The following is a 27,726-nucleotide window of genomic DNA, read 5'->3' as shown; positions in this document are numbered from 1 at the left end:
TCACTGTGCTCCAATGTGTTGTTGAACTCTTGGAGAGAAAATAAAGAACAAATAATAACAAGAGATTTAAGCATCAAATAGGCTCAATAGCAGTTTTCATATAGTCAAAAAACAAACAACAGGGGCCTGTGGGTTGTTTTGTATGAGTCACTCTGCCTTATCTAGTAATTAAAATAACTCCAGGTACAACAATAAACTGCTGTAAAAAGTAATGGATCAATAATATCATTCCAATTTAATTATGGCATACAGTTGGAAAACAAACAATTTTTAGACTCTAGTGCAGCACCATAATATGTAAAACCACCTGTGTTAGAGCAGAGGTGATGGCACGCAGCTCTGTTGTTACTACTTATTGTTCCTTCCAAGTGAACACAGTGGCCAAATTTCTTACTAGTCTGCTATCTGCTGTATCAACACACAGGGTTAGCCTACAATATAATAGTATGATGTAATAATATGAAATCAAATGATTTGTCCATGATGCTCAATCTGTGGTGAAAACAAGAAGGATTTGAAAGTGGTTATTGATGTAGAAGTACTCTTACTGTGTTTGTAAAGGTAATGAACATTGTACTCACATACACAAAGATGAAAGATACACATCAGAAAGCAGGGGGGAGCACCAAGTACCTTTGTACCACCCACTGAGAAGATAAAAGATTACATTGATGCCACAAGCACAATATGGTTGAACAGGACAAGGTTCCTCCTTGTTGCTTTACACTCACTGGGTACTGGAATATCTCGGTGCAGAAGAGGTCCTTGGATCGCCTCGTTTTTGTCTTTATTGACAGCAATGAAGGCGGTGAAAGAACTGCTCACTCCTGATTGGACACTCAGCTGCACCACCTTCTCCTTCACTCCTCCATCATTCTTTCGCCTGCTGTCTCCCTCTTCCATCTCTAGCGAGCGAATAAGAGTGCGAGCAGCTAACCTGTGGACTGTTAATCTACAGACAGGAGCAGGAAGCACAGCTGGAGTTTGTTCTGTATTTCAAGGCTTTGAAAAGGTCCATAAGCACATAATGACAAAGATCTCAATGACTGGAACTCAGACAACATAATCCTACAAAAAGTACTTATGCAGTGTGATGCTTTAAGCTCAGTGTAAATGTCAGTATTGTCCACATGCTGCCAATTACACTGCTAACATGTACAAACTAAGTAAACTGAGCACTGTAAAGTCACCATTTAATTCTGCCATCAGACTAACAGCTCATTTACCCAGTGTCTGCTGCAGGTCTGAGACTGAAGTGCAGCTGGTTCTCAGAGGGATGACCTGCCAGGCTGTACTTCACTGTCACACAGCCCTCTGCTGCCTCTGAGCTCTGAGACAGAATTACAGTGTTGGAAAACAATTTCATCTTTACAAAACATCACAAGCATAAATGCAGAGCTCTTTCACTGTGTGCTGCTCCAACCTGTCCAGTGAGCTGAGCATAAATCAGTGACCTCCGACCCTGGAAAACTGCTGTGATTGGTGGAGAGAGGACAGTGACAGACACTTCCTTTGGTAAATCCCATGTGACTGAAACACCCTGCACTGCTGGCTGCAGAGCAAATCGCAGCGACTGCATCACCTGATAAGTACAAGAATTTGAAAAAAATAATTAAATTTGAAAACCCGTCTCCTCCAAATAAAAACATAATGTTGCATTTTTAATGTAATTGTTATGACTTATTGTCTCACTTTTGGTTGCATCCTGTCAGTCCCTGTGATGAACTGAGCGTGACCTCCTCCTTCCTTGGCCATCCCATTGATGAGAGCAGAGCTGGCCCCTTCCCCAATCCCAAAAGAGAAACACCTGCAGTACAACAGCTTGTTTTAAAAACACACAGCTTTGGTGCACAGCACATGTCATCATGTTACTGGTGTTTTACCTGTGAGAACCTGAATTCTCCTTCACCAGATCTATCACTTCTTTGGTGTTCCACACCTCTCCATCAGTAAAGACAAACAGCTGAGAGCAGAGTTTAGACACAAGGTCACACCTACAAGCTGAAACAGAACTCTCTGAGAGAGATACATCCAAGCTGTCAGTAACACAACTTGTTTTAAGATTTTAGTTGGAAGTTGTGAGAGGAACAGTACGAGCCAGTCAGCAGATCAACCAGTGTATTATTAGTAGATTGTGAATTGATCAGTCTCAACATATATTCTCCTTCTCTATGGTAATGATGTTTGAGTAACTGTGAGAACACTGAAAAGAGGGTGTTACCTGTCTAGGCTGATCGGGAATGCAGGGCTGGCTGTAAATATGTTTGAGGGGCTGCAGGATCTCCGTTCCTCCCAGATTAGCCTCCATCTGCTCAACTTTCTTCAGAGCCTCCTCCATGGTCTTCTCACTATACTCCACACTCTGACTATGAAACACAGAAGTGGTGGATGGTTGCAAAGCACTGCCAAACTCTGCACTGCTGCACTTTCAAAACTGACTTTTAAAAACAGAACAGCAGCTTAGCTAAAAGAGTCTGAAATATTCCAGGAATAACTGTTTCACAATGTGACATCTTGTTTTTAAAAGTTATCAAACCTGATCTGAAGTTTTGTAGAATCATCAAATGGCAAAATCTTATAGAACAATTGGGCAGATATCTTATTACACATTTACACAGAAGTGACAACATTGACTTAAGCACATTTTTGTGAATCACTCATGGGAAGATGTGTTCATATGTGGACCCAAAACTGTAAATATTGAAATAGCAGCCCATTGGTAAACTCTTCAACAGGAGCAGCAGAGTATCCTTAAAGGAAGAGGGAAAACATGGTGAGACCACTGTGTGAGAGGAACACTGAAAGATGTTTATGATTGTAATAAATTATTATGGATACCCTGGCACTGCGGATGTGAGTTTCCTGCTGCTTGCTGTAATTGGTAGCACATCTCATACTTGCAGATCGATCCATTAAGAACACAAACTCTCCACATGAAGCCAATGAAGACATCACAGACTGGGGGAACTCAGGGTACAGACTCACCATCACCACTGGTTCACCCATCAGAGTGCCTGAAAAATGAAAGAGAATTTTTTTTAACATTTTTTACAAGACATTTAAGTGCTGATTAAATTTTTATTTGAAAACCAACAACTTCTTTCACCCACCTGCCTCAGCAGAGGCCTGTCCTGCCTCCACCACAGCAGTGGGCTGGTGGGCATCTTTGTAATAAATCAGCAGTTCAACATCTCTGTCAAACTTGTGTCCTGCAGCCAACTTGACCTGCAGACCACAAACACATTCATATTTAGTTCTCAGTAATCAGTAACAACCACACACAGCAGACACATCAGCGCTCTACCTACCGTGGCCTGGGTTTGATCAGTGCTCAGGTACTGGAGAGGGTCCAGGGAACAGTTGGACTCTACTTTAGAGACTGGACGAGGAGAGGACACTCGGGCAGAGAAAGACAGGCTGTAGGGCACCAGAGAGGCTGGAACAGAAGTCACCTGGACACCTGCAGCTTCACTACCTGCACACATCAGGTTAGAAATGCTGTAAATATTGAGGCATTACACACTCAAACCATTTTACCTGAGAAGAACCTGTGGTCCACATGATGCTGCAGCTCAAACAAGAAAAATAAGACTTTTGTTCAGGAAACATAAATATTCTGCAAAAGCTTTTGTTCTTTTCTGTATTCCCATGACGTTATCCTATAAATGGTAATATGACAAATATTGGTACAATAAGGTAAATCTAATAAAAACCCAACAGTGAGTGTGAATTAGTTTATTATGTAGGATTTTACACCAGAACACAAGTCAGTCACACAAAAGAACTAAACCTCTATCATAAACCTCTTTATGATTGTAGTGAAATAAAGGAAACCCTGTATAAAATTTGGTTTACTGTCATTTAGTTAACACAGTTTGATGATATAAAATCGTAACAGGGAGAGTCAGTGTTTACACACAAACACTGACCTGTGAAAAACTAACTACACCCCATGATTTAAGAGCTCGTACAGCCACCTTTAGCAGCAGTAACTCAAAGTAACTGCTGTCTGCATCCATCTCTGATGTCATTGTGGAGGAATTTTGGTCAATTCATCTTTAAAAGATTTTTTCATTTCATTGAGGTTTTCACACATTTGCTTATTCGCAGCTCTCTTCAGGTCCAGCCACAGATTTCAGTCAGGTTGAGGTCTGGACTTTGAGGTTGACAATTTTTATTTATTGGCTTTATTGTTTCTTCGTGTCTCTCTTTCTACTGAAGACACTGGATGGCAAAAGGCTTAACGCTGGTGCTCTCCACTGACCCCTCCCTTTCTCATTTCCTTAGCGTAAGGGGGGAGTAAACTATTGCGTCAAGTAGCCAGCCGAGGCGCATCGTCTTGTACGTCTGCAGCATTAGAGCCCCGTGAGGAGTTAGCAAACTAAAGAAACGCTATTTGATATTGGGGGAGAAAACCCAAAATGAAATTGGTTTCAAAGTCGAACGCAACAGCAGCAGTGTGGGAGCACTTCGGATTTAAACCAAATGACCGAGGTGAACCGCTGAACCTTTGCGAGCCGGTATGTCGCATTTGTCATAAAACAGTAGCACCTAAGAGCAGCAATACAACCTACTTGCACCTGCACCTAAAGCACCGCGGTCAAGTGAGCCCTCATTTTCGAAGACGCAGTCAAGCTAGCCGCACATAGAATTACGTTGCCCATTTACACCGCATATTACGGTACGGCTGCCAGTCGCCCTAAATAACACATCGGAAGTGTTGTTATCCTTCAATATACACCATTGCAATGCATTTTTCATAAAAAAAAAAATACTGTCAAGCCTCTAAATACTCAGCTTTGTAAAGGTGTAATTTATTTATCATCTCAATCTTTTAAAACAAAAATGAATTAATGTATACTCCACTTTTTTACTCAAGGTGACATTTTTGAGGTGTATTCATAGGAGCACTGTTCGAGGTGACGCAGAGCTTTCACCTGATTCTTGCTCACCTTGACCCCCACTGTATATGGACTGACTTTCATATCAAATAACTGTACGGTTTTCGAGAAAATTGCATGCAAAATCCCAAGTACAGTAATGTATTATATTGGTATTTTTCAACTGTATCCATAGGAGCGCTGGTCAAGGTGACACAGAGCTTTCACCTGATTCTTGCTCACCTTGACCCCCACTGTATATGGACTGACTTTCATATCAAATAACTGTACGGTTTTCGAGAAAATTGCTTTCAAAATCCCAAATACAGTAATGTATTATATTGGTATATTTCAACTGTATTCATAGGAGCGCTGTTCGAGGTGACGCAGAGCTTTCACCTGATTCTTGCTCACCTTGACCCCCACTGTATATGGACTGACTTTCATATCAAATAACTGTACGGTTTTCGAGAAAATTGCTTTCAAAATCCCAAGTACAGTAATGTATTATATTGGTATATTTCAACTGTATTCATAGGAGCACTGTTCGAGGTGACGCAGAGCTTTCACCTGATTCTTGCTCACCTTGACCCCCACTGTATATGGACTGACTTTCATTTCAAATAACTGTACGGTTTTCAAGAAAATTGCTTTCAAAATTCCACTCAAAGTACAGTAATGTAGCTGTAGCATATAGGCAATTTTGAACTGTATTCATAGGAGCGCTGTTCGAGGTGACGCAGAGCTTTCGCCTGATTCTTGCTCACCTTGACCCCCACTGTATATGGACTGACTTTCATATCAAATAACTGTACGGTTTTCGAGAAAATTGCTTTCAAAATCCCAAGTACAGTAATGTATTATATTGGTATTTTTCAACTGTATCCATAGGAGCGCTGGTCAAGGTGACGCAGAGCTTTTGCCTGGTTCTTGCTCACCTTGACCCCCACTGTATATGGACTGACTTTCATCTCAAATAACTGTACGGTTTTCAAGAAAATTGCTTTCAAAATTCCACTCAAAGTACAGTAATGTAGCTGTAGCATATAGGCAATTTTGAACTGTATCCATAGGAGCGCTGGTCAAGGTGACGCAGAGCTTTCACCTGATTCTTGCTCACCTTGACCCCCACTGTATATGGACTGACTTTCATCTCAAATAACTGTACGGTTTTCGAGAAAATTGCTTTAAAAAACCAGTTACATTTCTGTACTTTATTTGTTCCTAAAATTGGTGTACTCTTTGGGACCCACAATAATAAGACAAAATCAGTTTTAATCTATTCAAATATATGCATAGTTTCAAGGTTATATAAAGTTTCTACCAAATGTGATACCGCTAATAAGTGGTTAGTTTGTGATATTACCGGACCTTAGTGCTTGTGTATTGAAATTGGAGTCCCAGTCAAGACAGTGAATGACAATTTCAGAATGATAGAAAGGACAAAGATGAATTCCAACTATGTATTTGAAAAAGATTTTGAAAAAGATTTCAGATTAAACACACTGGCAATATAGAACATTCATGCATGAACAGTGATAATTAAATCTAGAAAGTCATGTTCAAAAAAAAAAAACACTTAATATTTAAAACATCTTGCTTTTATAAAGCAGTAACAACACATTTTTAACATGGGGACTTATTTCAGACACAGAACGCAATTCCAGTCTGTGCTGCGCGCTTGGACGAGCTGGGCTTTTTCTATATCCAGGCATTCTGAGTGGAACCAGCGCATACAGCTATCACACTGTATCTGTAACAAATAACTGGGCGTTATAACTGTCCAAGTAGATGAGTTTGACATAAATACATCAATGTTCTCCTAAACAGGAAAATACTTTGTCCTAGAGAACAATGTACTTAAGAAATGAATGAATGAAAAGGAAATTATATATAAAGGACTACTGTACCCAGTCAGTGGTGGATGGCCCTGCACATGGTGGCTTACTTGATGCACACATGGCACAGTTGTTGTCGCTGTCAAATACTAAAACCAAATCTAAGATTAGTAATATTGCTTAATATTCAGACTTGAATTTAACAATAAAATCTTATCCACCTGAGGCATCAATGATTGTCTGGGCCAAAGACCTTCGTGCTTGGGCCATCTCTTTTTTAGTGGTCCCAAATTTCATCTTTGGTTTCTCTGGGAAGGCTTTCATTACTGCTTTGGCCATCTAAAGTCAAGCACTATGATTATTCTATGCATTTTCATTTTAATTACAAATATAACGAACAAAACAAAAAAGATCAATTAAATATTGTCTCAATTTGCAGTACTTTTTTTCCCCTTAATTCAACTCATGTGTTAACATACCATTATGACCAGTACCCCGCAGCTAGATCCATCACGTTGACAGGGATGTGGCATCACTCCTCCTCTGAGTTTAACATCCACCCAGTCTGTTTTGTTGTGGCATGTCCTCCTCATTTTGAAGTATTCACTGTGACCATAACATTTTTTTTATATGATAGTTAATTTACATGCGTTTCTAAAATGTAGACAAATCAGATAATTGATTTTGTAATGATGATTTTGATGTCACTAAGCCATTACTGTTTAGAACAAGCATGTGCTCCTTGTCTCATTTTATACAAATTTAGCATGAATTTGAACATGTTCTTAAAGCTGCAGATTTGTATTCCTTTAAAAACAAAAAAAAACAAAAACCTTTTCCCACAACTGATGACCATTGAATTTGGTAGTCTTTCATGACCTCCACAGCTCCCTTCCATAAGGAAGTAAAAGCCCTATACAGCTACCAATTCATTATTGATATTCCCAATCAGTGTTCTGAAATTCTTATTTCTGTTTATTAACCGCAGTCTCCAAAGACACATAACCTATGAGTGCTAGTATTTAAGACAGAAATTTTAATGTATTGAGAACTATTTAAAAATCATATGAGCATTTCCAGTGACAGTGAAATGCTATGGTGCTGTCACCGTGTCACCTTTTCTATTACATTGCAGATTAAGTGATGTATTGTCAGGGATGTATAGGTAATACAGACTAATTACCGGAATCTTTCGGCTGCATCGTCGGACTCGTGCTTTTCGGCTGAATTTTTTGTTGGATCCACCAAATACAGACAACTGTCTGCTGCATTGATGTACTGTGATAGAACAATTTTAAAAAGCACATAAATTATGCAGGCTGCAACTTTTAAAATGTATTTATTAAATGTTTTTTTTACTAACCAGAAACTTCCAGTGTATGTTTCCGATATTTACAAATGACACGATCGCTTTGTAGTTGTCAAAGTTTACCTGTTACAAATTTAACAGGCATAAATTTTAAAAATCATTACCATATTTTTGTTTAACTGCACAAACAATGTCAAACCATTAAAAATGACAAAAAGCACCAAATTAGCTCATTTAAAAAAAAAAATAAATAAATAAATTACCTTTGACAAACTGTGTCTCCGGATCATTTCTCTCTTGCCAAAGAGGATCACGCCGCTTGTGTAGTGGTTCATCACATAAACTGTGTTTCCCAAATTAAGTTGAATTGCGCATTGGTGCAATAGACACTCAATTACCTTGATAACATAAGAAATAACAAATTAATACTCATCTAGAGTGCATAACATTTTGAACTAAGAAGGACAAGCCATTTTTGTAATGACCTATGTCTTGTGGATATGTCAATACTTTACAGAAAAGCAATACATAATGAACCAAAAAAAAATAATAATTTGCGTTTTTGCAGCAGGTTTGATGTGAATATCAAGGTATTTTTGGAGCAGAGTGTTTCAGGAATACATACCTCTCCTACAAGCCAACTATGTGGCCGAAGAGACAGGAGCTCACTGTGACGTATCACGAGGTTGTTCCCTCGAATTTGAGATGGCACCACTGAAACAACCACTTCTGTTGTCTTCTTTTTCCACAGAGTAGAGACCTGTGTGTAAAATATTCAGTAGTGCATTCTTAAGTTACAAATAACATAATTCCCAGGAAAAAACAAAACAAAACAAAACTTAATTTTGGTTGCATCTAAAGTCACCTGTAATGCAGTCCCCTCTGACAATCCTGCTGGGTTTTCCTCAAGATGCTGTGTCCTTTCAGGTGGAGCTGGTGATTCTTGTGCCACCTTCTGGTGTTTTGTATTCAAGAGAAAACTAGGATTAGTGATCTATTAAGGTTACATTTTCAATGACAGAAAAAATGTGCACTAATTTGATTGCACTTCAAATTGAGGACTTGCGGGATTCTTCTCCTCTATGTAGTTTTTAAAAATTGTGCACCCCTGTGTGAAAGACTGATTTGCTTGGTTTATAACATCTACTATGAATCCCTTTCTAAACTGACATACATTAGCCATGTATGTTGCCATTTTCTTCTACCTACTTCTCCCTTGCGGTCATTCTAGAAACAGACTTGAAGTACTACTTTGATTTAAAAAAAAAATAAAATAAATACATATATATATAGGCAAGAACTCGTTCCTGAGCCGGAGATGGCACTCCACCCTTTTCCGGCTGAGGACCATGGCCTCAGACTTAGAGGTGCTGATTCTCATGCCAGCCGCTTCACACTCGGCTGCGAACCGTTCCACTGCGAGCTGGAGGCCCCCCCCTGATGAAGCCAACAGAACCGCATCATCTGCAAAAAGCAGAGATGAGACTCTGAGGCCACCAAGGAAGAAGCCTTCCGCCACCTGGCTACGCCTAGAAATTCTGTCCATAAAAATTATGAACAGAATCGGTGACAAAGGGCAGCCCTGACGGAGTCCAACACCTACAGGAAACAAATCCGACTTATTACCGGCTATACGGACCAAGCTCTCACTGTGGTTGTACAAGGACTGAATGGCCCGCAACAATGGGCCAGACACCCCATACTCCCGCAGAACCTCCCAAAGAACACCCCGAGGAACACGGTCGAATGCCTTCTCCAAGTCCACAAAGCACATGTAGACTGGTTGGGCAAACTCCCACGCCCACTCAAATATCCTTGAGAGGATAAAGAGCTGGTCCAGCGTTCCACGACCAGGACGAAAACCGCATTGTTCCTCCTGAATCCGAGGTTCGACTAACGGACGCACCCTCCTTTCCAGCACCCTGGCATAGACCTTACCGGGGAGGCTGAGTAGTGTGATACCCCGAAAGTTGGAGCACACCCTCCGGTCTCCCTTCTTAAAGATGGGGACCACCACCCCGGTCTGCCAATCCAATGGCACTGCCCCAGATCTCCACGCGATGTTGCAGAGGCGTGTCAACCAAGACAGTCCTACAACATCCAGAGCCTTCAGGAACTCAGGGTGAATCTCGTCCACCCCAGGGGCTCTGCCACCAAGGAGTTGTTTAACTACCTCAGTGACCTCACCCCCAGTGATGGTCAAGTCATCCCCCTCATCCCCAGACTCTGCTTCCACTACAGAAGGCGTGTCAGTGGGATTCAGAAGGTCCTCGAAGTATTCCTTCCACCGTCCGACTATAGCCTCAGTTGAAGTCAGCAGCACCCCCCCCGCACTATAAACAGTGTGAGTGAAGCACTGCTTTCCCCTCCTGAGTCGCCTGACGGTTTGCCAGAATCGCTTCGATGCCGTCCGAAAGTCTTTTTCCATAGCCTCACCGAACTCCTCCCACACTCGAGTTTTTGCTTTGGCCACTACCCGAGCTGCATTCTGCTTGGCCTGTCGATACCTGTCAGCTGCCTCCGGAGTCCCACAGGCTAACCAAGCCCGATAAGACTCTTTCTTCAGCTTGATGGCTCCCTTCACCTCCGGTGACCACCATCTGGTTCGGGGGTTACCACCACGACAGGCACCAACCACCTTGCAGCCACAGCTCTGAGCAGCAGCCTCAACAATGGAGGTGCGGAACATGGTCCATTCGGACTCAATGTCCTCAGCCTCCCTCGGAATGCTGTCGAAGTTCTGCCGGAGGTGGGAGTTGAAGATCTCCCGGACTGGGGCTTCTGCCAGGCGTTCCCAGCGCACCCTCACAATACGTTTAGGTGTGCCAGGTCTGTCCAGCATCTTCCCCCGCCACCTGATCCAACTCACCACCAGGTGGTGATCAGTTGACAGCTCAGCTCCTCTCTTCACCCGAGTGTCCAGAACATACGGCCGCAGATCTGATGATACGATTACAAAATCGATCATCGACCTGCGACCTAGGGTGTCCTGGTGCCATGTGCACTTATGGACATCCTTGTGTTCGAACACGGTGTTTGTTATGGACAAACTGTGGTTTGCACAGAAGTCCAATAACAAAACACCATTCGGGTTCAGATCGGGCAGGCCGTTCCTCCCAATCACGCCCCTCCAGGTCTCACTGTCATTGCCCACGTGAGCGTTGAAGTCTCCCAGCAAGACTATGGAGTCACCAGATGGAGCACTCTCCAGCACCCCACCCAGCAACTCCAAAAACGGTGGGTACCCTGAACTGTCATTCGGCGCATAAGCGCAAACAACAGTCAGGACCCGTTCCCCAGCCCGAAGGCGCAGGGAAACTACCCTCTCGTCCACCGGTGAAAACTCCGACGTACAGGCAGCAAGCCGGGGGGATACAAGAATACCCACCACAGCTCGCCGCCTCTCACCGAGGGCAACTCCAGACTGGAACAGAGTCCAGCCCTTCTCCAGGAGACTGGTTCCAGAGCCCAGGCCATGCGTTGAGGTGAGCCCAACTATATCTAGCTGGTATCTCTCAACCTCACGCACTAGCTCAGGCTCCTTCCCCACCAGAGAGGTGACATTCCATGTCCCAATAGCCAGTTTCGATAGCCGGGGATCGGTCCGCCAGGGCCTCCGCCCTCGGCCACCGCCCGACACACACTGCACCCGACCCCTACGACACCTCCTGCGGGTGGTGGGCCTGCAGGAGGGCGGGCCCATGTAACCTCTTCGGGCTGCGCCCGGCCAAGCACCACGGGCTAATGCCTGGCCACCAGACGCTCTCCCTCGAGCTCCCTCCCCAGGCCTGGCTCCAGGGTGGGGCCCCGGTAACCCTATCCCGGGCAGGGTAAACTGTTCCCTTGTTTTTTCACTCATAAGGGTCTTCTGAACCGCTCTTTGTCTGGACCCTCACCCAGGACCAGTTTGCCATGGGAGACCCTACCAGGGGGACAAGCCCCCAGACAACATAGCTCCTGGGATCACTGGGACACACAAACCCCTCCACCACGATAAGGTGGCGATTCACGGAGGAGGAGTTCTTGCCTCAAGTGGAGGAGTTTAAGTATCTCGGGGTCTTGTTCACGAGTGATGGGAGAAGGGAACGGGAGATCGACAGGCGGATCGGGGCTGCTTCTGCAGTGATGCGGACGCTGCACCGGTCCGTCGTGGTGAAGAGGGAGCTTAGCGTAAAAGCGAAGCTCTCGATTTACCGGTCGATCTACGTTCCTACCCTCACCTATGGTCACGAGCTTTGGGTAGTGACCGAAAGAATAAGATCGCGAATACAAGCGGCAGAAATGAGTTTCCTTCGAAGGGTGGCTGGCCTTTCCCTTAGAGATAAGGTGAGGAGTGCGGCCATCCGGGAGGGGCTCAGAGTAGAGCCGCTGCTCCTCCACATCGAAAGGAGCCAGTTGAGGTGGGTCGGGCATCTGATTAGGATGCCTCCTGGCCGCCTCCTGGGTGAGGTGTTCCGGGCATGTCCCACCGGGAAGAGGCCCCGTGGTAGACCCAGGACACGCTGGAGAGATTATGTATCTCGGCTGGCCTGGGAACGCCTTGGGGTCCCTCCGGATGAGCTGGAGGAGGTGGCTGGGGAGAGGGAAGCCTGGGCTTCTCTGCTTAGGCTTCTGCCCCCGCGACCCGGCCCCGGATAAGCGGAAGAAAATGGATGGATGGATGGACATATATATATATATATATATATATATATATATATTAGGGGTGGGACTCGATTAAAAAAATTAATCGAATTAATTACAAGCTTTGTGATTAATTAATCGAAATTAATCGCATTTTAATCGCATTTCAATATTTGACATGAGAAATATTAATTTAAGTTTAGTTGATGAATAAATCAATATACATAAGCTTAAACTTCAAAATGTTGTTTATTTTCCCACCAGTCTACTACACAGACCAATGAAGGGTGGAAGTGCTCCTGTGATAAGCAAACTCCTGAAATTAAAGTTAAGCATCATAACTGGATAGTTTTATTCAACATTAATGTCTCACTTAATATATTTGGAAATTAATCATTCTCTCAGCTGTATTCCTTGATGTTGAAATGTGTTATGCTTGTTTTAACAGCTTATTTTGACTTAAGACTAAACCACAAAAGACTTAAAAAAAAAAGACTTAAAATTAAACCACAAAAAGGAGAAAAAGTTCGTTCTCCGTTTAACAGCTGCTTTTACACAGCTGTGCTTCGCACTCACGGTTGCTAGGCGACATGAGCTACGCAGAGGTGACGGCAGGTGATATGAAGGCTAGCCGCTCACTTCCGGCCTTTGTGGTGTTCGTGGGCTGCGAAAGACGTGGGCCGGGTCCTTCGCAGGATGCGGCCCCTAATTTGGACATTGTGCGTCGATATAATCTGTATGCCGGGAACTCGCGCACTGAGAAACGTTCCACGGTGCAAAGTGCGATTAAAATGCGTTAAAATTTTTAACGCGTTAATTTCCCCGTAATTAATTAATCGAAATTAACGCGTTAAAGTCCCAGCCCTAATATATATATATATATATATATATATATATATATATATATGTATATATATATAATATGGAAAGCTATGAATTGTTAAATGCAATGACCAAGCATGTACCACATAAAGGTAAACAAAGTTATTTTAGGGGATGAGAACATGTTCAAGCTCTTCCTGTGCTGACACATTATGTGTGGGCAGCTTTCTCTGTTCAGTGTGGACATATTGAACATATTCAGCATGCTCTATGCCATTTTAAATTTACAGCTCAATATATCAAAATTGTGATCTGAATATAAGCTAGGTTTAAAAGTAATTACTGGAACCATGAAGACATACCTCTGACTTCTTTTTCTTCAGTGGCAGGCCAGTCACTAATGGTGATACATACACACCTTTCCTTTTGCTCCGTTTGTTTTTCCATTTCTCAGTTTCCACTCGAAAAGACTGTTGAACACACAAACACATTGGAATGTTTTCATATATCAGCAGTTATTCAATTTGTTTAATATCTTTTTTTTAAAAAATACTTTGTGTTCTCACTATGCTTTACTAAAAGCATTTGTACAGAGTATTTCTTTCATGAACAGGGAGGTTTTCAAACCTTCTTTCTTGTCTTCTCTGTGTCTGCATATTCAAGGAGAAGGGCATCATGCATTTTTTGATATATTCTAACAAAGTCGTCAAGCCTTGTCAGTCTCCTCTTTTGAAAACGAATTTTTTTCAGGTCCCACTGGCTTTTCTCCATGATTCCCTGTGTTCTGTTGTCTTGTGTGTAATTCTGAAAGTTTTAGTGCAGTGGTTACTGGGGTATATTTCAAACTTGCTATACAATTTAATTTTCCTTTCCACTTATGTTCTTGATACCTGGTTCTTTGACATTCTAATGTTGCCATGGGTTTTACTGAGCTGCTCGTAAGCTGGGCCAGTACCATGACGTCCAAGATCCCCTAAAGCGTCCAAAAATGAAAAAGTGTATTAACTGTTCAAAAATTAGTGAAAAGTTAGTACATTTTATTAAAAATTTAATTTAAAAGTTGTATACTTTACCGAGCATAAGTGATGACCACAAAGTTGCATGTGGCAAAAGGTGATTTGCCAAACCCAATATGAATTTTGGGGCATGTAAGGTGTTTTTTTCACCCTCAGAGTCTAGTGGTGCATTTTCAATGGTAGTGAGGAAGTGAGTCTTCAGTGGTGAATTCCCAACATCAAGCTGCAAGTAATTTCAGTTATGTTTAAAGGTAGGAAAGCAATTTAACAAAGTGGTCAGTAATACAATTAAGTGCATCTAATTCGCTACAAACAAACAAACGCACTTACTATACAAATGTTATTTAAAACCTACCTTGTAGTCTTCAGGAATCACATTTGTGTCATCAATATCCAGGCTCCCTCGTTGTTGCATTAGTACTTTCAGGTTACTATAGTGCTTTGAGACATTAATTCCTGTGCAAGGACTGCAAAACACCACTGCAGCACTGTGGACAACTTCATCCATGTCTTTCAAAGTCGTGCAACATGCCAGCAGGCCGAAGACATGCATTGCAAGCCTGTAGTGCTCTAGAATGCTGGGAAATAAGTGACATGGAAAAAAAATTATATAAGTAATGCTAAAAACAAAATCAATTATAATGCAATTTAGATAGTTACATACTGTTTTTTACAAAGATCCTTTGCATTTTTCATGATGTGGCTCAAACATCTATGAAGAATCGGAATGTCAAATGTTGATGGATGCTGACCAGTAACCAAAAGAAAGTACTTCTGCAGCAGATCTTCAAGACTTGTCCTGCAGAATGTCATTGAAATGGAACGGAGGAGTACCAGTGATCCATCACACATGATCATGACAGGCCGCTTGTATGCCCGATTTCCAAAAAGTCTCACGAGATCAGTTTGAAAAGCCTGCAGGAAATACGTCACAGAGGCTGTGGTGTGGTCACATGTGACGTAGGTAGCCACAGGAAGAGGAGACGCACCCTTGGAAGGATTTCGCACCACCAACTCATAAATGTAGTATGGTGGCCGTCCAGCACTCTCTTTTTTGATTATACTTCCTGTTGCATCAAAGTACACTATGTCTTCTTTGCATCTGTGATGAAAAACAGACAATGTTTTTCTTGACCATAGCATTATGCCTTTCGGATGCATCAGAATCTTCTGTAGGACGTCTTTTTCTGTGCCTTTATACTCTTGAATTATGTTGTGTAAACTCATAAATTCATTGTCATCGCTTCTCTTGATTTTTCTTTGGGACCAGGCAATGTTTTTTAACACGTCCTTAGTTGGAGCATTATCCCTGCAGCCAGATTCAATTACCTTTTCTGGCAGTTTCTCTAAAGACTCCAAATAGAGACTTCTAGGTAACTTATTTTCAAGGATTTCCCCAGTGGTATTGCGTGAATGTGCACGCACTGGCCTTCGTTTGAGGTCCTTGGTGTTATGGCAAACCTCACCTCCTTTGAAAACCACTTCAGCTTTTAGTGTGCTTTCGTCAGAAACACACACAGTCACCGTTACAGGGCAGTCCTGAAATGTGCAATACCCCATACATCTAAAAACTGGTGCCTTAGTTGATGAATGAGGTGGTTTGACACTGTGTCTCCTAAAAGCAAAACTGCAGTATGGATGCAGAGTTCTGATACCACTCGCAATCACATTTGTCCACTGCAGTCCTTGAAATAGTCTTCCATGCTGAGTTTGCCGCAAATCCTGCCATTCTTTTTCATCTATGAGAAAAAAACATGTCTGCTGTGGCAAACTGCAGGTGAAGTATTTGTCTTCACAGCTGCTGTCTGTGTTGACCACATCAGAATCACTGGAATCCTTTCCAAAATCCTGCAAGACAGATAAGTCAAAGAAGATTAAGTGAAGACTTTTGAATGTTTTCTACTATTATGATTGCATATGTCATCTGTTATCTGTAACTACAAGAAAGATTAAACAATGATTCAAAGTTACTGTTATAATTGTTACTAACTAGTCTTTGTTAATAAATTGATAATTTCAAACAAGTATGATGACAGTAATAGTTCATATTTTCTTAAGTGACCAGATATTTCTTGTCATGCACTCTAAGTAATACATACAATGGAATACTAATACACTGCTGGACTTAAAGTTACCTCTGATATCATACATCATTGTATGAAATGTTCTTTATATGGATGTGTCTTTAAGTATCGTTACCTCTTTTTTGGACGATGCAGATTCTACATCAGCACTCTGAACGGGTTGTGTGACAACAGTATGGCTGTCGTTCCCTGCTGTATCAGGAACTTCCTGGAAGATAATTTAAGCTGCTCACACTTATAAGGTTACAAAACACAAGTTTACAAAGTTACAAACTATTTTCTTTGACAATAACACTAAACTGAAACACATTACCTCATTCAGTGAATGTGAAAATTCTTCCTTGTCTCCAGAAGGAAGAGAATTTTGAGGGTCATTAACATCAGTCTAAGAAATAAACCAAAAAGTACAAAGTAATAACGTATCCAAATAATGCAATTTAGCATTAAAGACTTCATCGGAACACAACATAACAGAAATATTCCCACACATAACAGAAATATTCCCACACATACTCAGTATTTTGATTATCCATCAATCTATTTTCTTCTGATCATCAAATTCATGGTTATGCGGGTACTGAAGACTATCACACTTTCCAAAGGGCAAGAGGGGACATTAAGCCTGGACATGTCACACCTATAGGCAATGTTTAATCTGCTATTAACCTCATCACACTGAATGTCTGAATTTGGACTGTGGCAGGCAGATGGATTACCTGGAGATGATTCACACAGACACAGTTGTACTTGCCGAGTTAACACAGAAAGGTCCTGTTGTCCTAATGCCTAATCCATTTGTCATGTGTTTTACAATTTATATAAGTGTGCATATTTGTGAATAATCTCACAACGACTTTTTGCTATTTCTGCAGTTCACCTGCTGTACCTCCACAGCGAACAAGGGTTCCCTGGCACACACTGTGGGAATAACTGTACTACCACATAATTTCCGCCTTATTTGCTTAACTTAATACAATGCTAAAAGTATCATCCTTAGTTTTAATAAAATTGCCCCTTTAAAAATGGTAACAATCCTGGTAAATGTTTGACACAGTCAAATATTACCTTGGAAGGAAGATCCTCCCCAGGTGATGTCCCTGCATCAGGAGCATCAGAAACATGTACGGGACCCACAGATGTGCTCTGTAAACATGGTATATTTAATTAACTGTTATTGCAGTTTCAACAATTATAAATGAAATGTAGGTAAATACAGTTTATACAAATATTAATGAATAATTGACCTTTTCAAAATGCGGAGCTGCCTTGAAAATCTTTTTCCGATTGACCAGTGTATTAGCCACTGACAAATCTCTGCACACATTATTCCAAAAGGCATGTGCCTTGTGAACACTGTAACTCTGCAATTTGGCCCCTGGTTCGGCATTTTTGTCAAGGGCCTGTAATATAGCTGCAAGGGATCTGGAAATTCGTCTTGCCTTAAATGTAAAAGACAACACATTAATATGCAGAGACTTAAAAATAAACTTTATCTAAAAGAAAAGAAAAAAAAATAGAAAGGTAACCATTGTGCTGCAATTGAATTAAAAGGTAAAGATAACCTAAATCTGTTGAAACACTTGCCTTTCCAAATACTGCAAATGTGAAGATCCTGAAAGACAATTTCAAGCAAATATTATACACCTGAATCATATCTGTCAAGAGGTGCTGTGTGGCAGGCAGGCAGGCTTTGATTCAAAATACTGAATTAAACGTGAATTATTAAAATAAAGATCAGTACAATGAAAACAAATAAACATGGAATGAATGCCAAAAACATAGGGCAAGGTTACACAGCATGGTTCATGTTGACAACAACACAACAAGGAACAGATACAGACTGAGGACTTAAATACACACACTAGGTGATCAGGGTTCTGCCAACAGGTGAGTAGTATTCACAAATTACTGTTGTCAGCAACCCATCTTATCTAACAGCAATTTTTAAGTGTTGTTTGATAGACCAAGAAATTATTAATTTGCATATTGTAGTTCACCTTTGGAACTTTGAGATATCAGTAACAAAATACATTATTTCCTGATAACATAGCATAGAATTCTTACTGTGTAAATGAATGTTGTAGTTTACAGTTAACACAGCCATACTGAAAACACAAAACTGAAAGTGAAAAGTAACTATATGCACTACAGAACATTCCTTGCTGAAGAGCTTGTTTTAACATGATGTTAGACCACAGTGCATGTGTACTTTGAATGGTCAAGAAACCATCAAGCAGCTACTAGAGGGAGTTGCTCATATTGACCTTGATTAGTTTTAAACTGAGTTTTCTAAGTGCCATTGATTACAATGTAAAATGCAAGCCTATTAATACTTTATACATGTGATGGCCTTATTCAGTGATGGTAACTTGTTTTATGTCCTCATATGGCCATCTGCTGAAATTACTTTACAGACACAGTATATACACATGTTCATAGTGTCACTTATTCTACTTATTTTATTAACTATGTAACCAACTTCTGCAGTTCTATTCCTGTGTACTTAAAAATATGTCCCTTAAAAACACATATCAATTAAAACTGAGGTATGTCATTGTGCTGTGACATTTTTTCTATGAAGCAGAGGTATATAATGTAAGCCAAACCGTGAAGAAGCTTGAATGTATGCCATTGTGTAGCTAATTAAGTGACATTGCAATGCAGTAACTTGGGACATAATTTTTAATTTTGATTGTTATGTACTCACCCTTTCATGTCTTGGTCCGTGCGAAAAATAAGATGTTGAACACAAATAATTTTCCAAAAAATGTGAAATGTAAATAGAAGAGCGTATAGTTACTGCCTAGCCAGAGCTAGCCGCATGCTATCGCAATCAAGCCCAATCAAAGAGTGCGCCAAAGTAATCCATGTCACCAGGGCACCCTGGTGGGCTACAAAGGTACTCCAGGTGGGCCGCAGTAATAAATTCTTTAACTCTGTAATTCATATCAGAAAATATCAAATAAGTAGTAACATATTTTTTATAAAGTTATTTATTTATTTATATTAAACATGAGTGTTTTTTATTTGTTAAAATTTTGAGGACCTACATTAACGTGTGTTGTATTTTAATTATATTGAATATTTAAGATTACTGGCCCATGGAATTCTTGTTTTCAAGTGGGACACAGGACTCCTGATTTTTTGAATGGCTGCTTTACAGACGTGGCAAAACTTTGTAAGTGTTTTAACAGTGAAGTAAAACTTGATTTTATGTAACCTATGTGAAACAGATCTGATAATAGCACACTAAATTAATATGAAAAAGAACGGCCCTCTGGGAAGTTGGCATTGTCAAGCTGTCAAATACTGGCTATGTTGCAGTATTAAATAGTTAAATGTTACAACTGCTTTAAAAAGGAGACATAAATATTTCTTGAAAGCAAAAGATTCTGTGATGATGGAAAGCACCATAAATTTTTTTCAACTGTGAAAATTGTATAATTATCAATGATAATGTCAGTAGGTAGGTAGCTATAAGGCCTGTAAAGGATGTTTTCTAAAATTACAAACTATTCATGTGAGAAGATGTTGAGAGGTCATGGCCATGTAGAACATGCTTGTACTACGATTTCATATAATGTAGAAAAAAATAAAAAACCAGCAGGTAAAAATGGACAATAGTTTTATTGTTATATGTTTGTTTTCTTGGATTGCTTGCAAGCTTTACATACAAATTGCCCTAGTAGTGCACTGACTGTGTCAATAGTAAAGTCTCACAAATTAGCACAGACTGAAGAAAGACAAAAGTTGAATTGACAGTATTATTAAACCACTGTCTTTTATTGGCAAACCCAGATTAAATACAACTGCAACTACAGTAATTCAAAGACAGGGTCTTAACAATAATGGGGCAACAGTGACCACAGTAAACCACCAAAGGATCTGAAAATTGTTATGGCCCTAATTATGTCTGTTTAAGAACAAGATAAGTTGAATGTTTGTTAGTAATATTCTTTTGGATCTTCTTCTTCACTTCAGCTGGTAACTCACTGTATTATTTTCCTCCATCACATCACCCCTCTGCATGTGCTCCTTCAATACATCCATGAGTTTCCTTTGTGTTATTCCTCTATTCCTCCTGCCTGACAGCTCCATCTGCAATGTCCTTATCTAATGTACTTGGAATTCCTCCACTGTAAATCTCCTATGAATACAGTTGAAAAATACCAATATAATACATTACTGTACTTGGGAATTTGCATGCAATTTTCTCGAAAACCGTACAGTTATTTGAAATGAAAGTCAGTCCATATACAGTGGGGGTCAAGGTGAGCAAGAATCAGGTGAAAGCTCTGCGTCACCTCGAACAGTGCTCCTATGAATACAGTTGAAAAATACCAATATAATACATTACTGTACTTGGGATTTTGCATGCAATTTCTCGAAAACCGTACAGTTATTTGATATGAAAGTCAGTCCATATACAGTGGGGGTCAAGGTGAGCAAGAATCAGGTGAAAGCTCTGCGTCACCTTGACCAGCGCTCCTATGGATACAGTTCAAAATTGCCTATATGCTACAGCTACATTACTGTACTTTGAGTGGAATTTTGAAAGCAATTTTCTTGAAAACCGTACAGTTATTTGAAATGAAAGTCAGTCCATATACAGTGGGGGTCAAGGTGAGCAAGAATCAGGTGAAAGCTCTGCGTCACCTTGACCAGTGCTCCTATGGATACAGTTGAAATATACCAATATAATACATTACTGTACTTGGGATTTTGAAAGCAATTTTCTCGAAAACCGTACAGTTATTTGATATGAAAGTCAGTCCATATACAGTGGGGGTCAAGGTGAGCAAGAATCAGGTGAAAGCTCTGCGTCACCTTGACCAGCGCTCCTATGGATACAGTTCAAAATTGCCTATATGCTACAGCTACATTACTGTACTTTGAGTGGAATTTTGAAAGCAATTTTCTTGAAAACCGTACAGTTATTTGAAATGAAAGTCAGTCCATATACAGTGGGGGTCAAGGTGAGCAAGAATCAGGTGAAAGCTCTGCGTCACCTTGACCAGTGCTCCTATGGATACAGTTGAAATATACCAATATAATACATTACTGTACTTGGGATTTTGAAAGCAATTTTCTCGAAAACCGTACAGTTATTTGATATGAAAGTCAGTCCATATACAGTGGGGGTCAAGGTGAGCAAGAATCAGGTGAAAGCTCTGCGTCACCTCGAACAGTCCTCCTATGAATACACCTCAAAAATGTCACTTTGAGTAAAAAAGTGGAGTATACATTAATTCATTTTTGTTTTAAAAGATTGAGATGATAAATAAATTACACCTTTACAAAGCTGAGTATTTAGAGGCTTGACAGTATTTTTTTTTATGAAAAATGCATTGCAATGGTGTATATTGAAGGATAACAACACTTCCGATGTGTTATTTAGGGCGACTGGCAGCCGTACCGTAATATGCGGTGTAAATGGGCAACGTAATTCTATGTGCGGCTAGCTTGACTGCGTCTTCGAAAATGAGGGCTCACTTGACCGCGGTCCTAAAGCACAATCTTCCAAAGCAGTTTTCCCAGCTGGGGAAAAAAAAACTACAACCGGTGGGCCGTCTCCGTCTTCAAGTTCCCGACAGTCCACATTGGAGCATTTAATTGACAGACAGCATACAAAAAGGATAGTGCGAAAGCGTAATTCGCTTAATCGTTAAAGAGATGCTGCCCTTTAATATTGCTGAAAAGCCGGCTTTTTGTTAGTTTGCACTTTTTGTTTATGAAACTGGCAGTTTTGCCCATCATCTCTATTTAAAACTAATGATTATTATTTTTTGAAGGGCAATTTGGTTTACGGACTTTTGTTGAATGTAGTTTTTATTTCAAGTTTGTTTTTTGTTGTGTTTAGTTTGTATTCAAGTGCATTTTTTGTTAACAGATATTGAGAGTCCATTTTAGTTTTGTTTTTATTTTTGTTTATTTTGTGTTTCAGTTTAAGTGTTCTTTTGAAATTAAAGTTTTTTGATCTTTGAGAGGATGTACTAACATTATTATGTCATTATCATTACTAGTTTAAAATGGTCTCCAAACAATATTATCGTTTATCGCAATACTTTTTGAGACAATTAATCGGCCACCAAAATTTGTTATTGTGACAGGCCTACTCCACGGTGCTCAGGTCCAGTGGCTGCAAAACAAACCTAAATCATCACTCCTCCACCACCATGCTTGACTGTATGACGTGTGTGCTGATATGTTGTGTTTGGTTTTCTGACACTGTGCATTATTGTCAAATATCTCCATTTTGGGGCTTGTCAGTCCAAAAGACTTTGTTCTAGAAGTCTTGTAGTTTCCTCAGATGCAACTTTGCAAGCCTAACCTCTGCTGTCATGTTCTTTTTAGAAAGATGTTGTCTCCTGCAACTCTCACAAAAAGGCTACACTTGTTGTCTGTGTAGATTCTCAGTTATCCAGGTCATAGTAGTCTCTGGAGCTTGAAAAAGGCGACTGGACTTCTTTTTGTTTCTTGAAGACGTTTCACCTCTCATCCGAAAGGCTTCTTCAGTTCTCAACCAAATGGTGGAGAGACCCAGGTATTTAAACCCCTGTGGGCGTAGTCCCCTGGAGGTGGTTATGACCCTCTATTGATCATGTGCTGGAACACATGTGCCCAGGTGTGAAGGGGGCGTGGGTCATATTTAATCAGTGGTTTCAGTTGAAACCAACTTAGGACTCTGCTCCATTGTTTCCTGTGGCCTATTGAGGTCACTGGAACAAAGGTGTGAATGGGGGTTGAGACGTCTGGGAAGGGAGCTCAGGACAGCACTGTAAGCGGGGGAAAGTTGGTGACGTAATCCACCTCCTCTGTTCAATGATGGTTGTTCACAGTGGACATAGATGGCTTCTTTCACTCCTCTTTCAAACCATCTGTTTTCCCTGTCCAGAATGTGGACATTGGCATCCTCAAAAGAGTGCCCTTTTTCCTTCAGATGCAGATGTACTGCTGAATCTTGTCCTGTCGAGGTGGCTCTTCTATGTTGTGCCATTCGTTTGTGAAGAGGCTGTTTGGTTTCACCAATGTAGAGGTCCGAGCACTCTTCACTGCACTGAACAGCATACACTACATCGCTGATCTTGTGTTTGGCGGGTTTGTCCTTGGGATGAACCAGTTTTTGTCTTAGGGTGTGACTTGGTTTGAAGTATACTGAGATGTCATGCTTGGAGAAAATTCTTCTGAGTTTCTCTGACAAGCCTGACACATATGGGATGACAATGTTGTTCCTCTTGTCCTTCCCATTCTCTGTAGTTTGTGTTTGGCCTTCATTCCTGTGCATCTTAGCTGATTTGATGAAGGCCCAGTTGGGGTAACCGCATGTTTTGAGGGCTTTCTTAATGTGTGTGTGTTCCTTATGCTTCCCTTCTGCCTTAGAGGGAACACTTTCCGCACGGTGTTGTAGGGTCCTGATCACCCCAAGTTTGTGTTCCAGAGGGTGGTGGGAGTCAAAGAGGAGATACTGGTCTGTGTGTGTGGGCTTCCGGTAAACTTCAATGTTGAGGCTTCCATCTTCCTCGATAAGCACCGCACAGTCCAGGAATGGTAACTTGTTATCTCTGGTGTCCTCCCTGGTAAAACGTATGTATTTATCCACTGAGTTAATGTGACGAGTGAAGGCTTCTACTTCTCGGGTTTTGATTTTGACCCAGGTGTCATCTACATATCTGTACCAGTGGCTAGGTGCCGTCCCTTTGAAAGAACCAAGAGCTTTACTTTCCACTTCCTCCATGTAAAGGTTGGCTACAATGGGAGACACTGGGGAGCCCATGGCACATCCATGCTTCTGTCTGTAGAATCCATCATTGTATTTAAAATATGTTGTGGTAAGGCAGAGATCTAAAAGTGCACAAATCTGATCTGGGGTGAAGCTGGTTCTGTTCAGTAAGGAATCCAGAGGCTACACTTGTTCAATCTTTTTCTAACTGTCATGAATTTTAACATGCAAACTGAGGCTGGTAGAATCTGAGATGTAGCTCTTGGGTTTCTTTTTTTTTCAGTTTCCCTGAGAGTGTACTAATTCACCTGGTTCTGTGTTCACCCCTGAGTTTGAAGATTTTATTTTTTATTTTTTTTAACACTTTGTGTTCCATCAGTGATGTGAAGGTTGGTTTAAGACTTTCCCTGGCGTAGCTTAAGCATTTCTGGTCCAAATATTTTGAAGTTTCCTACCCTGAGGTTGGTATCGAGGGTTGAGCACAGCAGGCAGACAGAACCTCAGCCCATCATCAGCCTGCACAGCCAGCTCAGTGACATACTCCAACCTGATGGAGGCGCTCTCTCCTGGAGGCAGACTGCCCACACTCAGAGAGAATATATCTGGACTCTGCTCACTCTCCTCCAATAGGAAGGCCTGCTGACCAGAGCTCAGAGCATCATCATACTCCTCACGAGCCTGAAGGACGGAGACACATGTCAGTATCATTCACTGTGTTTATTGTTGTCTTTAATCTTACTTATAATGAGGTCATATTTACTGTCCAGCTCACCTCCTGTTTCTCCTTCACCTCAGCTACAATCTGTGTCTGTCCAATCTTAGCACTGAAATGACAGACAGCAGCATCTCCAGGCAGAGGGAAGACAAAAACAGCCTCTAATGGTTTGTCCTCCTTGTTCTCATAGTTCAGAGTGGAGACCACTGTAGCCACATGGTCCCTCACCTCCAGCTCCACCTCAATGCTCTTCAGAGGAACTGACAGAGAAAAAGAATTATGACAAATATATAGACCATACAACAAGATATTATTATGAGCCATTATAAATAAATACACATTCAAAGATTTCATTAATGATTAATGAAATGAGGCTGCAGAGAAAACAGAAGTCTCTTTGTTTTCTATCAGTACCTGGTTCCTTCTTCAGAGTTAGCAGACCGCAGCAGTTCATTATTGTACCTGTGAAACAAGAACATTTGAACTCTTAATGTTGAAATTTTACTACTGTGTATTCTGGGTATTCCTTAGTCACTCCATTCAAGGCAAAACAATTGACATGCACAAAGAAAGCATTCAACAACAAGATAAACACTCTCCCTACTCACGGATTCTGCATGCAACCACACCAGAGATCAGGTGAATATATTTCATACTCATTCATTAAACACCACCACTCCTAATCCAAGGAATACACATGCAACACCACATGGCTACCAAACACCGTTAACTGCATATGGCTTCTATATTTAGCAATAATAATGATAATAAAAAGAATATTTGATGTAATTTATAAATATTTACACGTGAATTTCATCACATGATGTTTTCATTCTGATTATGATGACGTTAGAGACAGGCCCGGATTAAGGTGGGTCTGGGCCCCGGGGCAAGGAGATTGCAAGGGCCCCCCCTCCCGCTCCGAGCCCATACCAACCCAACCCCCCCCCCCCCACCCCCCGACACACACTCCCGTACAAAAGTCTCTTTCTGCTCTTCCTTCGTGCAAAATCATCTACCAACTCATCAAAGTTCAGCTGTTGCACAAACTGTGATTCAATTGCAAGAAGTGAGAGGGAGTTCAGACGATTTTGGGTCATTTTCATCCTGAGCTCATTTTTTATTCGAGCCATTCTGGAGAATGACCGTTCCCCTTCACAGTTCGTAATTGGCAGAGTCAAGAACAGTCGAAGTGCGATGTAAAGACTTGGAAAAGTGGACTGCAAATCCAAATTTACCACGGTCTTTAGCATTGTATTTGGGCATCTTTGTTCTTTTGGAATGAATGATTTGAATTGAACAAGTTCATCTGCCAGGCTCATGGTTAGATCAGTGGGATATGCTGCAGCAAGTGCTTCGGCCCTTGAAGTGAGCTCACTGATTGACATATTATCAGGCATGAAAAGAACATGAAAAAGATTGGTCAAGTGTGTGTATGCAGTTAACCGATGGTCAAGACAGGACACAAGCTTGTCAATTAGAACATTGAACGTTTCAATTCGAAACTTTTCTTTTCCACCTAATTTAACATCTGGCTCTGCACTTTCATCAGCCATATGTTTGCGCTTCTTTGTGCGCTGGAGATCATGTCTGTAGTTTTGGGAGACTGAATCAGTAACACTTAAGGCTGATCTTTCAAAATGGGCAAAATTGTCTCTCTGTGCTGCCACAAAATCACAAAGAGAACTGAGAAGCTGTGTTGCCGTATTTATGTTGATGTTAGGCTTCTGTAACTGCAGGCTTGTGGCTTGTAACCGCTGCAGTATTGTATCCCAATAGTATGCCATGACAGCTATCTCTAGGGTGTCCAGCTTGCCACAAAGTGCAGAGGCCTCACTTCTAGTGTCACGTTTCTCCTGTGGATCTTTGGAAATATTGTTCAGTGAATCTCTCAGTTGTGCATAATATTTCCACAGAGCATTTGTTGATTCAGCTCTTGCACTCCAGCGAGTGCCTGACAAGGACTTCAGTGTGAGTTTCACATTTGTATTTCTGAAAACCTTTCCCCACCTGTGTGTTGAAGAGGCACAAAATGTGTACAAAGATTGCAGGAAGTCAAAGAAACGCCCAGCTTCTGGGCTACTGTCAACAGCATTGACACCAACTAAATTCAATGAATGCGCAGCACAGGGGACATAACAAATCAATGGGTTTATGCGTTTCAGATGAGCTTGAACTCCATTGTACTTTCCTGACATATTACTTGCATTGTCGTCAGACTGGCCACGACAGTTACTTATGTCTAGGTCCAGGTTCTCCACCATTGCAACAACACACTCAGCCAAATTGCTCCCGCTATGATTCTCAATAGGCTCGAAACCCAGAAACCGCTCAACAACGTCTCCCCCAGCTTCAACAAATCTGAAAATAAAAGTGAGTTGGTCCACATGTGCAAGATCGGGAGTGGAGTCAACGATAACAGAAAAGTATTTGGCCTCTTTTATCTCACTGAAAATCGCTTCCTTTGTTCTTTCTCCCATTAAGTGGATAAATTCCCCACAGATTGTGGATGAGAGATAGGACACAGAGCCTTTGCCCTTGCCTCCAAACCTTTGGAGATGGTCAGCTAGAAAAGGGTCAAATTTGGCCAACAGTTCGATAATGCCTAAGAAATTACCATTGTGAGGTGATCCAAACTGCTCGTCATCTCCCCTGAACGCAAGGCCCCTCTCTCCCAAAAACTGAATTACAGCAACAACTCTTCTCAAAACGTCCCGCC

The 27,726-nt window shown here is 41.2% G+C and overlaps 2 protein-coding genes across 2 annotated transcripts; both read right to left on the bottom strand.

The window, feature by feature from the left end:
- Positions 1-663: 663 nt before the first annotated feature.
- LOC115777744 (von Willebrand factor A domain-containing protein 5A-like) lies at positions 664-27,271 on the bottom strand. Its single transcript, XM_030725712.1, is given in 14 exon segments — positions 664-952; positions 1,227-1,330; positions 1,424-1,582; positions 1,693-1,807; positions 1,884-1,963; positions 2,222-2,362; positions 2,658-2,750; positions 2,839-3,014; positions 3,111-3,225; positions 3,309-3,475; positions 24,748-24,970; positions 25,065-25,267; positions 25,422-25,469; positions 27,238-27,271. Coding segments are annotated over 14 exon segments (1,947 nt in total).
- Positions 7,005-14,652, bottom strand: LOC115777745 (uncharacterized). The gene is made up of 10 exons (XM_030725713.1): positions 14,546-14,652; positions 14,363-14,445; positions 14,100-14,276; positions 13,835-13,942; positions 8,893-8,982; positions 8,653-8,787; positions 8,291-8,425; positions 8,082-8,150; positions 7,902-7,996; positions 7,005-7,324 (listed from the first exon to the last, which is right to left on the bottom strand). Exons 1-10 carry the CDS (start codon positions 14,550-14,552, stop codon positions 7,189-7,191), a joined length of 1,035 nt encoding a protein of 344 aa, XP_030581573.1. The 5' UTR covers positions 14,553-14,652; the 3' UTR covers positions 7,005-7,188.
- Positions 27,272-27,726: the final 455 nt, after the last annotated feature.

The sequence above is a fragment of the Archocentrus centrarchus genome, unplaced genomic scaffold (assembly GCF_007364275.1).
Source record: "Archocentrus centrarchus isolate MPI-CPG fArcCen1 unplaced genomic scaffold, fArcCen1 scaffold_69_ctg1, whole genome shotgun sequence".
Classification (NCBI taxonomy): Eukaryota; Metazoa; Chordata; class Actinopteri; order Cichliformes; family Cichlidae; genus Archocentrus; species Archocentrus centrarchus.
The sequence above is the reverse complement of the archived record's forward strand: the minus strand, read 5'-3'. Positions and strand labels throughout refer to the sequence as shown.